Here is a 15,731-nt window from a genome sequence, read left to right on the forward strand (position 1 = left end):
GGGCTAAGAAAAGACAGGGGCAAGCAATTTCCATACCCCAATCTCCGTAGGAGTCCTGCAGCTGCCCTAGTCAAGCTATGTAGCTGTACATCCCTGTGAAGATACAGTAGAAGGATGAGGATTTCTTGCCACACCTAAAGGTTTGAGAGAGTCTTGGGCTGTTGTTCCAGCTGCTGCTGTGGGTTGTCAGGCCCAAATGTAGAGGCTATTGTTCCCATTTTGTTGTAGGTTGCCATGGCTGGCCTCCAACATCACTTCCTTCATTCCCCCCACAGCTGTCCATGGAGCGATGAGAGGGGCAGCAGTTCTGATGTAAGAGGACAGTCAAACAGGTTGTGAGTTCAATCCTTCAGGGGGCCATTTAGGGATCTGGGGCAAAATCAGTATTTGGTCCTGCTAGTGAAGGCAGGGGGCTGGACTTGATGACCTTTCAAGGTCCCTTCCAGTTCTAGGAGATAGGATATCTTTATTTATTTATAATAAGGAGCCTCTGGGCCCACCACTTACTACTTTCTAGTTCCCCAGGCATCCATTTTGTAGGGCCAGAGGGTTCCTCAGTGTGCATCAGTCCAAATTCAAACTGGTATCGCTACCGACAGTCAGTGAGGTGTATCTTCCCTGATAGTAAAGAAGTCAATTCAAACAGTGTGGGAGGATGCGGGGGAGGAAGAAGGAAGAGGTTTTTACTCCTCCCCTTCATACCTAGCCCAGTCCAGGCAGACATCACCTTAGCTCTCCCTCTTTTAGGGAAAATGCGGGTGGCATCTGACCCACCAAAAATAAAATAAATACCTCCCCCATCATCTGACCCCCTAAGTGCTTCCGCACACTGTCGCAAGGAGTGCTAACATGGGTGGTCACTGCTGCAAGTGTGGTCCCTCTCAACCTAAAGTCCCATGGCCTAAGGGCTTCTCCCTACAAACAAACAAACAAAAAATAGAATAAGGTAGTGGGATACTAAGCTGGTTCATGCATTTATATAGGGCTTTGGTCCTTGACATCAGTCAGGCAGATCATTTCCCAACTATCTTAATGATTCAATGTGAAACTTTATGGAAAGCTGAGAGTCTTTGGTGTCATTGGGAAAGTGGGTTTACCATCCTGACTCTTGCCTGACATTATAGAAAGGAATACAGGTCATATGGCATGTTGGGATTGGCCCTGATGTACAGTAGGAGAAAATACAACTTTGCACATGGTAGGTAGAACAAGTGCATGGTGCTGAGGCATTAGGTCAGTAGCTGTTCTCTGTGGCCTCAGAGCTATATGCAAGACTCCCAAATAGCCCTGTCTGGAGTTAGATTGCTGGCTGGTTCTAGGTTCTTTCAGTTTGGGAACAAATAGCTACCTACAGCTTTGGTCAAGATGAGATTACTGGGCGTTGTCCAGGAGGAGTACCCTATGAACTGTGCAGGCATCATAGGATGGCCTTGTCCCAATCTCAAGCAACCCATGGAATGCCAGACAGGGCTGGTTTTAGGGCTGGGCAAGCCGGGTGGTTGCCCGTGGTTCCAACTTCCAGGGGACACCGTGGTGCTGTGGCACTTTTTATTTTTCTCTCCACGCTCTGATTGGCTGGCCCCTTTTTTAAAATTATTTATTTATTTATTGGTTGCTCAGCTGCATGGTGCTGGGGGTTGGGACACTGAAAACATTTTGCACCCTGGCTGGCAAAATTGCTAAGGCTGCTCCTGTTGATAGGACAGGAATGAAATTGTCCATCTTTTACTTCAGACTGGAGAAATACTACCTGCTCCCCGTCCTATTTCTAGCCTCAGAAAATAGCGAACAGAGTATGACTCCACTTGAAACATCTGAATAAATTCCTAAAGGAGGTATATCTTCTCTTTCCCATTTTACTGAATTACAGATGATAATTTGCCCATTATGCATATGAATGGCAACTTTATTTTTATTTTCATTTTTTGCATTTTCAGCCATCACCATTTGAAATGGCTAGGCCACCCAGGATCTCTTCCAGGGCCGTGGTAATATTAAATATTGATTTTTAGGGAAAAAGAAATTCACTTTTTCTCTCTTCCTGGACAGTTTTTCTGATCAAGGCTCTGTATGGAGAAAGTTGAAACAAGCACGCATAGTGATATGGTTGTGGAGTATGGTAGGTTCATGAGAAACACAGACACATGGTGTGAGGGAAATCCACCATAAATTTGACCTGAGGATGAATACTATCAGATACAAGGTCTCATCTCAGGAGAATGTTAACAGAAGATGAAGAAGCTATAAAAAAAATGATGTCAGAGAAATAAAAATCAGGTTCTTGCTGGAGCTTTTTTGGAAATGGTGATCTCATGTACAGATGTGTTTTGATGAATGAGTCCTATCCAGTAACTCCTGTAGTCCTCTCCATATCTCACTCTGTCACATCTGTTGGCAGAGGTCCAAAGTCCCATTGTCTATTCTTTGCCTCTTCAGTTGGTGAAGGCAGAGAATCAGATTTTTTCAAAGAGATCCACCCATTATTGGGCTAAGCAGAGTAGTCAGATGCCAGCTGGGGATAATAGAGATGGCTCACAGGGGTCCCAATTCAATCCAGGGAATAGGTACCAGAAGGAAAGAGATCACAGCATCCATTGGCTAGAACACAATTATTTTTTTTTGAAGTCTTGGAGCACTGCTCCTTCCAGGCTTGTATTAGTCATGATGGTCAATGTGTCTGATGGGATTTTCATAAATAAATTAGGAAAAACATGATCAGTCCTTCCTCAGAGAGACAATCAACAACTCCTGGCCTGGGCAGAGCAGAGTTTCCTATCTCTATATGCACTGCCCACCAAGGGGAAGATCAGTATCAAGGCTTACATGACAGAAGTTGGATTACACAGCATAGACCCTTAAATAGCCTCACTCATTGTAAGACAATTTGATAGCCTGGTGATTTGACCTCTTTGCACCTGGAAATAGCAATAAAGTCCCCGGTGACCCATCTGTATGTCAGGACCTGGAATGCAAATTGATGGAGGAGATCTCTCTCAAAGCTGGGCAATCTCTTTGTATGCCTTCCCACTGGTCCTCAGAATCATACAGATGATTTAAAGGATAGCATGGCAGTGATACTATTTATGCATTTCTGGCTGAAAAGATTAAGATTCTCAGGTCTGATTAATCTAGTGTCAGAGCTTCTGATGTCTCTCCTACAGATGAGGGGTCTGCTTTTGCAAAGCCATTTCTCCAGCCAGAATCAGATAGGTTCAAAATGGATACTTGCATGAAGTGATTATTGCTCTCATGGACCCTAGAAAGAAGTCAACAAATAGTACTTATTCTGCTAACTGGGGCAAAGTCCATAGCTTCACTATCATATTAAACAAGTGAAACATGGCTTGATAACATATGGAGATGTCCAAGCTAAAGGTCAAGTCTCTAATGTTCTCAGCATGTTCAAGGAAAGGAAGTTTTGTATAAAGCCCAACATTAAATACCTCCTTAGGGCAGCAGTCCTGATTTGAGCTCCACAAGGTCATAGACCACAGCCTTGGAACATCATTCTGGTCATTGCAACACTATCCAGATTGAACTTCTGTGGCGAGTGTTGTCATTCTTCTGATCTATTAAAGTAAACCTCACTATATCAGCCCATCAGATGACTATATGAATTTGGCAGCTTTCTCAGGTGATTTCTGGTATTTTACTTTTTAATTCAGACAAGTGGTCCTTGCCACTGTCATAGTTCTCATTCCCAAAGTAAATTGAAGAAATATCCTTTCTTCTGACTAGCATCAAAATCCAGTCCTTAGGAGCACTGACAGTCTCATGGCAGAGAAGTCTTGTCTCCTGCAATGAGATCTGCTGTGTAGCCACATGTCCATACATAAATTCAGTAAAGCAACACACAAATTCACCAAGTTTTATATATAGGACATCCGGGCTTTAGCTAGTGCCATATTTGGCAGAAGCTTTCTCCTTATCTCAGTGCCCAGGGGAAGATAGAGGATGTATAATTTAGCTAATTGTGTATGTCCATGTTGAAAGGATTGCCTGGAGTAGCACACTGCTCCGAGAATCCCATTTTATTGGCTCTGTGGACCTTAACTTAATAAGGAATAGGAAAATTCATCTGTGCTTACTTGAAAATTTTCTTTCTTTAAGTAATAAGGTCCACAGTCCGGCCTATCCTGGAAACAAGTGAATCATCCAGAATAGAGATGGAAATTGACGGAGAAATTATCCCCATGCCCTGTAGTAGGAGAAATTGTTGTGCCTTTTCTTCAAAGTATAGTTAATGCAATATGTCATTTAGGAAAGTACAGTGGAATTTTCCTGGCTATGGAAGCTGCATTAATTAGAGGAAACTTCAGGAGGCAGGGCATTCCCCTGCTACCAGTGGCTCTTGGGCCTGGTTCTGCCCCTAAGCTGATTGTAACAGATCTGTGGATGTTATTACTCACAGGAAAGTTTCAGGTAAGCACAGATAAATTTTTCCTATTATACAGTTCACATTTGAGACAGGTATTAGTACAGCATTGCTCTAGTTGTGGATTGCTTCTTCCACAAACACCTGCTTCCGTTATCTTTGCTGTCAATTATGATTCAGGCACCTATTTTTAAATTGGAGATAACACCACCATATTCACAAGGGCATTTCACTGGTAAATCAGTTCGTGTGATTCTTTGAACACAGCATATAAAGGATCCTGTAAATGCTAAGTAGAAGTACTATTTATGATTGTTTATGATTGTGAGGAAGTAACTGATAAAGTCTGAACTATGCAGAAAGCTAATTAACCATATTAATTAACCCAAACCACCAAGAAATCTTATCTACAGCCAGGTCCTCAGCACAGAATATGCTCTGAGGAGACAATTGGGGATACACACCTTAACACACTTAATACTGTCTTCATCAAACAAGGACAATCTACCAGAGAAGTAAATTGCCTCATGGAACAGGTCCAAATACCTTGAGAAAACCTGCTTCAACACAGGAAAAAACCTGCTCCGACCGCACACCCTTAGTTGTCACCCACCACCCCACACTGGAACCCAGATGGGGTATTGTTAAACAATTACATCTTATACTCAATGGGGACCACATTCTGAAAGAAATCTTTCCCAAACCCTGTCTTCTAGCTTTCAAGCACCACCCTCCCCACCCTCGCCAAGCTCATCATCAGAAGCTAACTTCCCACGGACCAGGGCCCATTTATTCAGTAGCACCAGATCCTGCCAGAACAACAGATGCAAAACCTGCAGACATATCGCCACTGCTGCAATGGTCAGTGCCCCTCCCTCCCACCCCCCAAAAAATCTTTCAGGATCCATGGGTTCTACACCTGTCAATCACAACATATGGTGGACCTCATCCAGTGCACTAGATGCCTCAATAACAACATTACGCTCTCAAATGAACTCACAGAAAGATGATAAAATATAAACACCACATCACCTGTGAGTGAACACTTCTTACAAAACGGTCATTCTATACCTGACCTATCAGTCCTCAGCCTCAAAGGAAACCTGCACAACTCCTTCAAAAGATGAGCCTGGGAGTTTAAATTCATAACTTTGCTAGACACTAAAAATGATGGTCTTCATAAAGATACTGGATTTAGGTCTTATTGCAACAATCTGTAAACAATTAACCTCCCCCCTCCTTTTTTTTTTTTTTTTTTTTTTGGTCCTATACCTGCTGGGTGTTAATGGGCCACTTAACTGCTTTTGCTAAATGATCTATTCCACCTTGTATTTAGCTGTGACACTCTGGGGATGTCTACATTGCAGTAAAATACCAGCAGCTGGCCCATGTCAGCTGACTTGAGCTTGTGGGGCTTGTGCTGCGTGGCAATAAAATTGCAATGTAGATGTTCAGATTTGAGCTGGAGCCTGGGCTCTGGGACCCTCCCCAATCTTGAGATCCCAGAGCCTGTGCTCCAGCCCAAGCCCAGACATCTGCATTGCAGTTTAATAGCCTGAGCCCCATGAGCCTGAGCATGGGTCATGGGTGTGTCATCGCAGCGTAGAGTTGGGAGTTTCAGCCTTAATTCTGAATTTTGAATCTATCTTTCTTTCACATTTTTTATATACAACCATTGTAGTGCATTCACATCGGTGAAGTGCTGAGCTAAAACTAAAATATATCCTGAAACATACACCACTCCTACTCATAATAAACTAGGCAGATTTAATGTTTCAGTAAGAACATAACATGCACTACTCCCCAGTGTCAGTGTCCTTAATTGTGTTAGGGAAACAGTTCCAGAGGTATGGGCTCTAGTTTGACTATTAAAAAATGTGCGGATATCCCTTTTGTGTAAACTCAGTAAGGACCCTGGAGCATGTTGGAAGGTTATGCCTCTAGTTAAGGTAGGGACACATCCACCACCTCATATATTAGGGGAATTTTTAAATTCAGCTGAAACCTCACGTGACTGATGTAAAGATTTCCCCTGGTGACCTGAACTATTGATCTGGAGTGAGTTAGTGCTGTAGCTGCCCATTTCTGGATGAGTTGTATTTTAAGCAATTAAATGTTCTAATAAATTGCACGAATCCTGCCAATATGTAACAAAGGCACAAATTAAGGACTGCATATTCTTACAACTGCCTTGGTTGCACCTCTGCTTCGTTCTGTGAGGGAGGTTTCTGTAAAGTAACAATCCAATTGAAAAGAGACTTAAGAATCAAAGTTTACCCCAAGGTTGTACATTTTAGTAGCTGACTATATAATATGCGCCTTCAAAATCTGTAAAGGATTCTGCACCTTTCAAAAAGCAGTGGGGTCTGACCAAAATTGTGTGTGGCTTCTCAGAATTTAACTCTACAGCTGTCCATAATGGAATTTGCTTCCCTGGGCTTAACTGAAACCGAAAATTAAACTGGTGCATTATTAGCATAGTAATGACAACTGAAATTTTGCCTAAAGAGCTGGTAGCCGCACTGCATACTTCCATCTCTTAGACTTACCAGAGTCCTAATAAAATGGTGCTTCCCACTCAGCACATTAACTGACCAAAAAGCTAAATGGCAACAGAATCTGTTGACTTAATTTACAGGCAAACAGTGGTTGGTGCTACAAAGGTATTAATTGTTGTATGCAATCTTATTGCCTAATGTTGAACCTATATCTTTAAAATTTAGTTTGCTATAGTTGAGTGCTCTCAAACTTAATGCATGCAACAGAACTATAAGATTAGTTAATCTTTTTAAGTGTTTACCTTTTGAGAGGCCTGTTTCCTCCAAACTGTCTAATCTAGTCCTACTCAGTGTCTACAGTCTTGTCTACACTAGTATTTTGCAGTAATTCTCCCATGGTTGCATTATCATCTGTGCAGCTGTACTAGTAGTAGCAGTGGTAGGAGCACTTTTGTACACAGGGTACAAGAGATTTATTTTTTTAACACTATGTCCTCTCACCCTGCTTGGATCTGATCTAGATGACACTGTGCCATGTTAATACTGGCACTTCTACTGTTATTACTAGGGTGGACATATAACAGTGAGAGATTTCCCACAGAGTGCTCATGTAGAGAGCCTTTGTGTCTGGAAATCTTACTTCCAGGCAACCCTCATCCAGAGAAGTAAGTCATTCATAAACCTAAAGATGCCAATAACTGATAGAAACTAAATCTGAATATGGCCCATTGTCTTGGTTTGAAATTTTAAGTAGTTTAGATACTGAGTGCCAGCTAACCCCCTCCCCTCCCCTCCAAACTCTAAAGGGTGAGACAATGGAATTTGGAAATCTCTGATATCCAAAGGCCCTGTTAGAAATGGACCTGTGTTAAGGGGGGCACGATCTACTTGAAAGCTAGACTTTTCCAAAGTGAGTTCACAGTAGTTTTGGGTGCTTCATCTGCCTCTGTCCTTTGCCAATGTTTGTGCTTTTTAGAATAGAACTTTCCCATTATTTTAAAATAAATCTTCCTTTGCTCTTTATGCTACGGGTCTTTGATGCGGCAGAAGGGGAAAGAGGGAACCTGAGTGTGTGCACGGTGCTGTCCAATGCACAAAGTAAAAATAATCCCTGAAAAATAGATTATCTAATCTTAGGTGTCACTTGTAACAGCAGTAGATGTCTGCAGTGATGCAACAGTTAGACCCCTGTGGTGAAGACTGTAATGAGGAGTGTGGCATATGGGATGGCTGTGTTTTTACTCTTAATGACCGTGATACTTACAGTACACAAGTAGTTACAGCGACTTTGATCACATTGGCTTTAGGTGCCATTGCCATCCCTAATGCTAGGTAGAGATGTGGCTTGCATTAAATGGGAAGTCGATTGGAAAGTAGCTAAGTCCATGATATGACTGGGTACTTTATACAGAGCTGTATTTTTTTCTCTTTTTTCCTCCCATTTCCCTCCCATATGGCCTTCTGAAATTGACTTAGCACTGCCTAGATTTGGTTTGAGTTTAGTCTCTACCTCCATCTAAGCTTTCTATCATCCTGACGTAGTATTGCTCACATAACCATTAGAAATATTGGTGGAGCAATCCTGCCCCAGTATTAGTTTTGTGATATGGTCCTGATATACTTGGATTGGAAGACTGCCCTCCCATTTCTACACACCCTGTATGCAGTGTCAAATAAGACTAAAACCTTGCTAAGACTGTACCTGGGAAACATAAGAAACTCTTAATGGATAGGAACTCACTAGCTACACACCACACTTTGTAGTAAATCATTTCATAGTTCAGGCTAGTGGGCTGGAATATTTCCAATAAAAAGTGAACCGTTATCAGAACATCTCCATAAATCACTGCTAATCATGAGAAGGAAAGTCTCTGGGAAGGATAAAATGCCAATAAACATATTTTAAGAGGTGAAAATTGGTATTATTGCTTCTTTCAATGATCTTGACTCACTGTAGACCAGTACTCTGTCTGCGGGAAGTCCTTACTTCCTTCAGATTAGAGATAACAGTTTGAGTAGGTAATAATTTCACTGTACTCTCTTATGATTGTAATCAATCCTGCATTTTGGTCGAATATCAGCAATGGCAAATAGAGAGGAGTAATATATTTATAACCTGCTTTCCCCTCACCCCCAAAATAACACATGTAAAGGGTTTAGGACCTTGAAATTCAACAACTAAACTAGGTGCCAGCTGTCTTATGTAAAATCATGTACAACTGCTGCCCTTTACAGCAAGGGCTTCACAGAAGTGCCCTGCCAACTTCAACAGCTGTGGACGTGCTTTCTCTGGCAAATGCACTTCAAACAGGTTCATTTCAAGGATAGACAAGTACTGTTACAGCAAGATGTACTAACTCGGTGCTTCATGGAAAACCTGCAGTCTTGTTTGTCAATATCCACTGACAGAGAAGTTCAATTACTAAGACCTGGGACTAGAAGAAGTAGAAATCGGCTGCTGTTTTTGGATATGTGTGACGTATACCTGGAGAGAGAGAGAGAGGTTGTCAGTCTGATTTATTTCCTGCACAGCCTTCAGTAATTAAGTAGTGATTATGAAATTTTAAGCAGATGAAAGCTTGTCATTTTTAGAATCCCATTGGTGAATTTGTGGTAGAACTGTCTCTCTTCACACAGGCCCTTCAGCAGGGTCATGATAATGAAACCAGTTCTATAATTAGCTGGGTGGCAGTGTATAACTCTTTACTTCTGTCTGGGAGATGGAATACTTAAAGTAGCCACATGCAAGTAGAGGTGAGGCGTGTGAGGGTTTTTTTTTTAAATTACTTCAATATTTTCATTGTGACAGATATTGCAATTGCATGTTGTGTCTCTGTGGGGAACATATTGTATTAAGTTTATGTGTAGGCTTGGCAGAATTTTATTTTGTCTTTTATAGTTTCATTGGTTGTATCTATTTATTTTTAAGAAACTTTTCCCCCCATTTTTTGTCCATTTAAAATTTTCCTGGTTGTGGGAAATTCTGCGGGGGGTCAGACAATTATTTAATAATAGTAGACATTGAGATTCAAAAAATTAAAGCTTTATCACTATTCTTCTTCTTTTACCATTTTCAGTCCTTGCTGAGCCACCTGACAGCAGCTTCATCAGCAGACTGAAGGGCCCCAAGGCCACCATGAAATCTAGTCAGTTTAATGATTTATAACCATTAAAACAGGAGCTGTCAACATCAGATGTCAAAATAAACAAAGCAAATATCTTTAAATCAAATTCTGTTAAGTTCTAGGGCAGCATTTTTCTTTCTTTTCCCATCTGTAAATTTAGATTATTATTAATGGGAATATTTTTTTCATTGGTTTCTGTGTATACTGAAATTAACATTTACTGATATTTACAAATAAAAATCAAATTCTTCCAAGACTATTTATGTATCACTGCGCGCCAGGGATGGGTGTGTGTGTGTGTGTGTGTGTGCGCGCGCCAGGGATGGGTGTGTGTGTGTGTGTGTGTGTGTGTTCTAGTCCATTGGGGGAGGGTTACCACAGCTCCTCCGGGAACTAAAACTAGTGGGAGGTTTGAAGGTGAATCACTCACCTTGTAAACACCTACAGAGAGGTTACATCCCTGGGGAGGTTTTCACATTCTGGTTCAAACTGGGTCTCCAAAGTCTAGGAAAACAAAGAAAGGGCTTTTGGTTTATAAAAGCTGTGTTTTTAAACTGACTCAGTGCCACCTTCCAATCCAGCAAACAGACAGGACCTTTTACCCAAAGGGGGGCCCCAATCCTTGTGGAAGGGTTGGAAGGTCAAGTCTTTGGCCTACCAAGGCCCAGTAAGATGGTGGATGACCTCTGGTAAGCTTTTAGCCTGTGTATAGGAACTTTTATTGTTTTTATGTTTATTCTGTAATGGTTTAACCTTAAGAATAAACTTGCTTGCTCAGAAGGAGCTGTGTCGTAACTTGTAACTACTGACAGCACACTGTTCATAGCTCTCCCAGAGAAAGCACAGTACAGGCGCTGGCCTCAAGGCAGAGTGGCTAGCTGGGCATATTCCAGCATAAAGCAGGGAGCTGTGCAGTCATAAAACTCTGGTCAGGAGGGAGAGAGATATGGGTCTCCAGTGTTCCACCCAAGAAGGTGACAGCTGGGAGCTGGAAACCTTATGTGGTTGCCCTCCTGGGACCACAGAGTGGGGACGTAGGTGCAGTCACCCTGAAACTGTGACGTTCCTGTTACTGTTTACAAAAGCATTTGGAAAAAATGATCCAATAGTCTTTTAATTCAGAGATCCTTTTTTAAATGGATTTAGGTTGATTTTGTATTTTTAATTTTGTAATCCTATAGTGAATTGATCTTATAGCTCCCTGGGTTCTGTAAGTGTGATTAAAACATTAAGCTGTCTTATTTTGTTGTTCATATGCACTCCCGCCCATTTTACAATAATTCATGTATTTAATAATAAAACTTAGACTGATACAAAATCCTTTGGAGACTCTAGCCATATACTATATCACTGTGTCCCTTTAACCACTTCTAGGGGATGCCAGAACTCAAAGGGCTAAAATGTTATCAAATAAACCTTAATTCTGAATGTTTCTAGGGGCCACTGTTGAGGCTGGAAGGTCCATAATGAAAATGATTTTGAGGACTCTCTGCGGTATGCGATTAGATTGTGGGCTGCTCCTAGGTACCCAAGTAACAGTTGTGGCCAAGAGCACTTCTCTTCCGCCCCTCCCCCCGCCCCAATCTGCCTGATTGGAAGAATGTGACCCTCTCTGTACAACATTGACCTTGACATGCTTATCTGTGCCTTCCACTTTAAAATTAAATGGCTATAACATACTCTGCTTAGAGCTACACCTGCAGAAACTGATGCTGATGCCATATATGGTGTCCTTTTTACTACGCCTCTTTTATAGACAGATGAATACCAACACTGAGAGTCAGTACCTAAATCAGATTACTGTGTTTAAGTACCTTGGGGGGCTGGTTAGCAGCAAATGGAGAAATCAACAGAGAACAACACACAAGGTTGCTGAGCATTGGAGAAGTCTGGAACAAGATGAGTGGAGGGATTTATGATAAAATGGATGTCTTGACTATTTAGGGATAACTATACAAAACTGTGGTAAGACTGTACAGATCAGAGACATGGGTCACCAAAAGGTGCACTTGAGAAGATTTGAAGCCATTGAAATTAGGTGTTTGAGGGAAGAGAGAGGGGAGACATTAATGGACCATATGTAGAATGATGTCATTGGAGTGAGATCAAGGTCCACAGTATCAGAAGCGGCAAGAGAGGAGACTGAGATGGTATGGGCAGGTATGAAGGATGGATGAAGGGAATCCTGTTAGGAAGGCATTTGAGACTGGAGTTCATAGGTGGAGAAAAAAAGAATGGCCAAGAAAATGGTGGATAGACTGTGTATGGGAGGATGGAATGGATATAGCAAGCCTGGAAAAGACTGATCCAGTGACCTGACTCCAGCAAGCCGGGAGAATTGATAGAAGAAGTTGTTTATTAAGCATGTTTTATGCCACTATGCCTGCGGTCCAGGTTCTACACTGGCTTCCAGTAGACTTCTGGGAAGAATACACAGGGTTGAAATTACTCTGTAAGGCACCTGGTTACCTGAGAGATTGCTCTCACCTCGTTCCATACTGCTGCAGTTGAGATCTGAGGAGATGCCCTCTTTAACAGGAGTGAGTTGCTGGCTCCGCTAAGGCTCCTTGACTTTGAAACTCTCTTTGTACTTGTTCTATTAGAGGCCAGATCTGTTAACTTTCCTGGAATGTTGCAAAGCCCGATCAGCTGCAGGTGGAGATTGGGTTTATTTTATCATCTTTGTTATGTGGGCTGGTGAATATTTATCTGTCAAGGTCAAGTGAGATGTCCTCCGTATTATGGTGGTGGTTTCTGTATTTTATGGTATGGGAGCCCAGAAGCATTTATATATCAAACAAAGATTCAGATGTTTGTAGTTTGCCTGTTTTAAAAATAGGTGACTAGCTTTTCTTTGGAACTAGGAGGCAAATGTTCCTATTTGGAGTGGTGAATTACAGGTCATCGGCCACTCCCTCTCATCTCATCTCCATGTCACTCTTCCCTCCTCCCTCATTAGATCTATCTCCTGTGTAAGTGCTCTGGGGCAGGGAATGTCTCTATTCTGTGTACAGTGCCTAGCACAACCGGGCTCTGGTCCGCAACTTGGCTTTCTACATGCTATGATAATACAGATAATAAATATGGAAAGTCAGTAACACACTGTTTCCAATTTATGGAATGGAGAGGCCAAGAGCTGGCTAAATCTTCCTGTCCCCCCCAATGTTTCTACACCTTGTACATCCTTCTTCTCTTTAAGTAAGGGTAAGGCCATTCATATGAAAAAGGGAATGATAAGCTCAACAGGTCTGTGACCCCAGTGGTTAGTGCTGTTGCTTCAAGATCTTAAACTCTTCCACAAAAAGCTGTTCATTGAAACCCTTTGGGAAGCATGCAATAACAAGATTAGGTTATAAAAACTACACAGTAAAATAACGTTGCTACAGTATCTCTGAAAGAAAAATGAGTTTTTGGAAAGTACATCTGTGTATTAATACTATGGGGTTTGTTTTTGTTTCTGTTGTACTGCCCTCCAGGCAGTCACTGTCTTGTACTCAAACAAGGAACCAGATAGAGTTCAGAGAGGATTTTGCAAATGTTATTCATAGAGGGGACAACATGACTGGCACAAGACAATGGCCGTAGGAAGAAATGGGCATCAAATAATGAAACCACAATACTAGCATCTGCTACATATCTGGAAGAGTATCACAGAAGGGCCAAAGGCTAACTATGAAATTTGAGCACAAATGTTGCTCAATATTGTACTGTAGTGAAAATATACCTGGCATATTATTGTACTACTCTACTGTAAATTCGTTGCAGTATTCATAACACGTAACGGTCAGGTACATCACTTCATGGAGAATTTCATTTTGCAGGAGTTACCTGTGGTTTTGGCTGTGGTTGTTTTATTTAGGGGAATATTAAAAAAGATGTGGCTGTCTCATTTATGGACGCCTTTGATTCTGAAGTCTTTCAATATACTTGACTGTACTGTGCTGTGTACTTTATGTAACGTTCCGTACATAGTGTCTTGCTCATCCAATAGTGCTTCTGAAGCATTGGTTACCACACAGAATCCCTGTTTTACTAACTAATTGGGGAGTGAGGAGTTGTTTAAAATAAAAAAAGTTCATAAAATTGAACATCTCATAATTGCAGCAGATACTTCAATTTATGCATTGTATGGAGCATGGCATGGCTTTCTTCTAGTCCTTCAAACCATTCAAAGCAATTTCCAATGCACTGAAGGCATCAGAATATGAAGGGATGTCAACTTGTTCTTCAGCATCACTTTCGTTGTATGGGTCCTCACTGGGGAAAAATGGCTTGACTAACTGGTCAGTAACAAGATTGCTATTCATAAAATCAAGGTTCTTCTGTAAATGCTTTTGTGGTCTGTACTGCAGGCAGCACCACGAAGCATCACATCTCCTGTCGTCATTGCCAGAGAGAGGGGTTAGGATGAAAACTGTAGCTCTACTTTAACTGTAGTTGGCACCCAGGTCTGTTACTCACGTAACTGCTGATCTCTTGTATTCAACACACGTGCTCGGGGTAGAAAAGTTTGTTCCGTTCAGTTGAATTACTGATATCCATTGTTCGAACTTCTGACTCACAATTGGGCTTTCCAGGACAACAGCTATATTTCCAACCCATATTTCTCTTCCATCAGATGCTGGTACAGTGGTATGAGGAATTTTGTACTGTCTGTGCTGAAGCGTGCATGCTGACAATTGATATTTCTAGTACAACTTGTAAATTCTAATAAACAATAAAAAGTGTGTGTGCGCATTTGTATATGCACATAAAATCGCACACCATGTGGAACTTATATTTGTGATAATTAGTCACACATCACTGACCACGTAACCTGCCCTTTGCCTGCTAATATACCTCTCCTGGGCTCATTTCAACACCCTGCAGAGCTTCAAACATCAGCCATTTTTTTGTATCAACCTCCCAGATAAATGTTTCTTCTCCTTGACTTCCAAATGCCAATACCCAAGGCCTATGATGGGCAAGATTCAGTCCTCAGCCTATGACAGGTTCTCTAGATACAGTTATGTAACAACTTAGAAGTATGTTATCAGGATGCTTCCTGTATGTTAGAAATGTACTAAATGACCGTTATACTGTTGGAAAAGGGAGATTCCGAGCTTCTCAATGTGACCTGATGCACTTACCTCTAACTTTTGTCAGAACCTGAAATATCTGACTTTAAGGTCATTACATTTTCATGTGAAGAAAAGCTATTTAGGTCATTCTGAGAGAGTTTTCTAGCATCCACTGCACTCTGTACAGTAGAAATCATGGGGAAGGATAAAAATTCCCAGTAATGCTTTTTTTTTTTTTAAGATCTCTAAAACATTCCTAAAATATTTGTTTTTCAATGTATGTGGCACACATAACACATGGTGGCATGTTGTTGCATAAAAAATGTATTGGCATTTGGCTGAGATTGACCTACATAATCCAATCGTGGCCTCGCCACTTGGGAGTAATGTTGCATTTCAAACTGTGAAGAAAATACTTTTAATAGGCAGCCAGTTTAAAGCAAACTAAGGAAGTACTTCACACAACACACAGTCAATTTGTGGAAGTTGTTGCCAGGGGATGTTGTAAAGGCCAAAAGTATAACTGGGTTCAAAAAAGAATTAGATAAATTGATGGAAGATAGGCCCATCAATGGCTTTAGCCAAGATTGTCAGGGACACAACCCCCATGCTTTGAGTGTCCCTAAACCTCTGACTGCCAGAAGCTGGGACTGTATGATGGGATGGATCACTT

At 41.4% G+C, this 15,731-nt stretch overlaps 1 protein-coding gene across 2 annotated transcripts in view; it reads left to right on the forward strand.

Annotated features, from left to right (window-relative positions):
* The window catches only part of TSPAN7 (tetraspanin 7), a 182,008-nt gene that overhangs the window by 58,023 nt on the left and 108,254 nt on the right, over positions 1–15,731 (forward strand). The window contains exon 2 of one of the 2 annotated variants that reach the window (XM_039510729.1): positions 4,262–4,422. The exons of the other annotated variant lie outside the window; for it this stretch is intronic. Within the exon in view, the coding sequence (XP_039366663.1) occupies positions 4,288–4,422 (135 nt within the window). The 5' untranslated portion in view covers positions 4,262–4,287. The remainder of the gene's footprint in view (positions 1–4,261; positions 4,423–15,731) is intronic. 2 annotated transcript variants of the gene reach the window in all.

Source organism: Mauremys reevesii, linkage group 1 (assembly GCF_016161935.1).
Source record: "Mauremys reevesii isolate NIE-2019 linkage group 1, ASM1616193v1, whole genome shotgun sequence".
NCBI lineage: Eukaryota > Metazoa > Chordata > Testudines > Geoemydidae > Mauremys > Mauremys reevesii.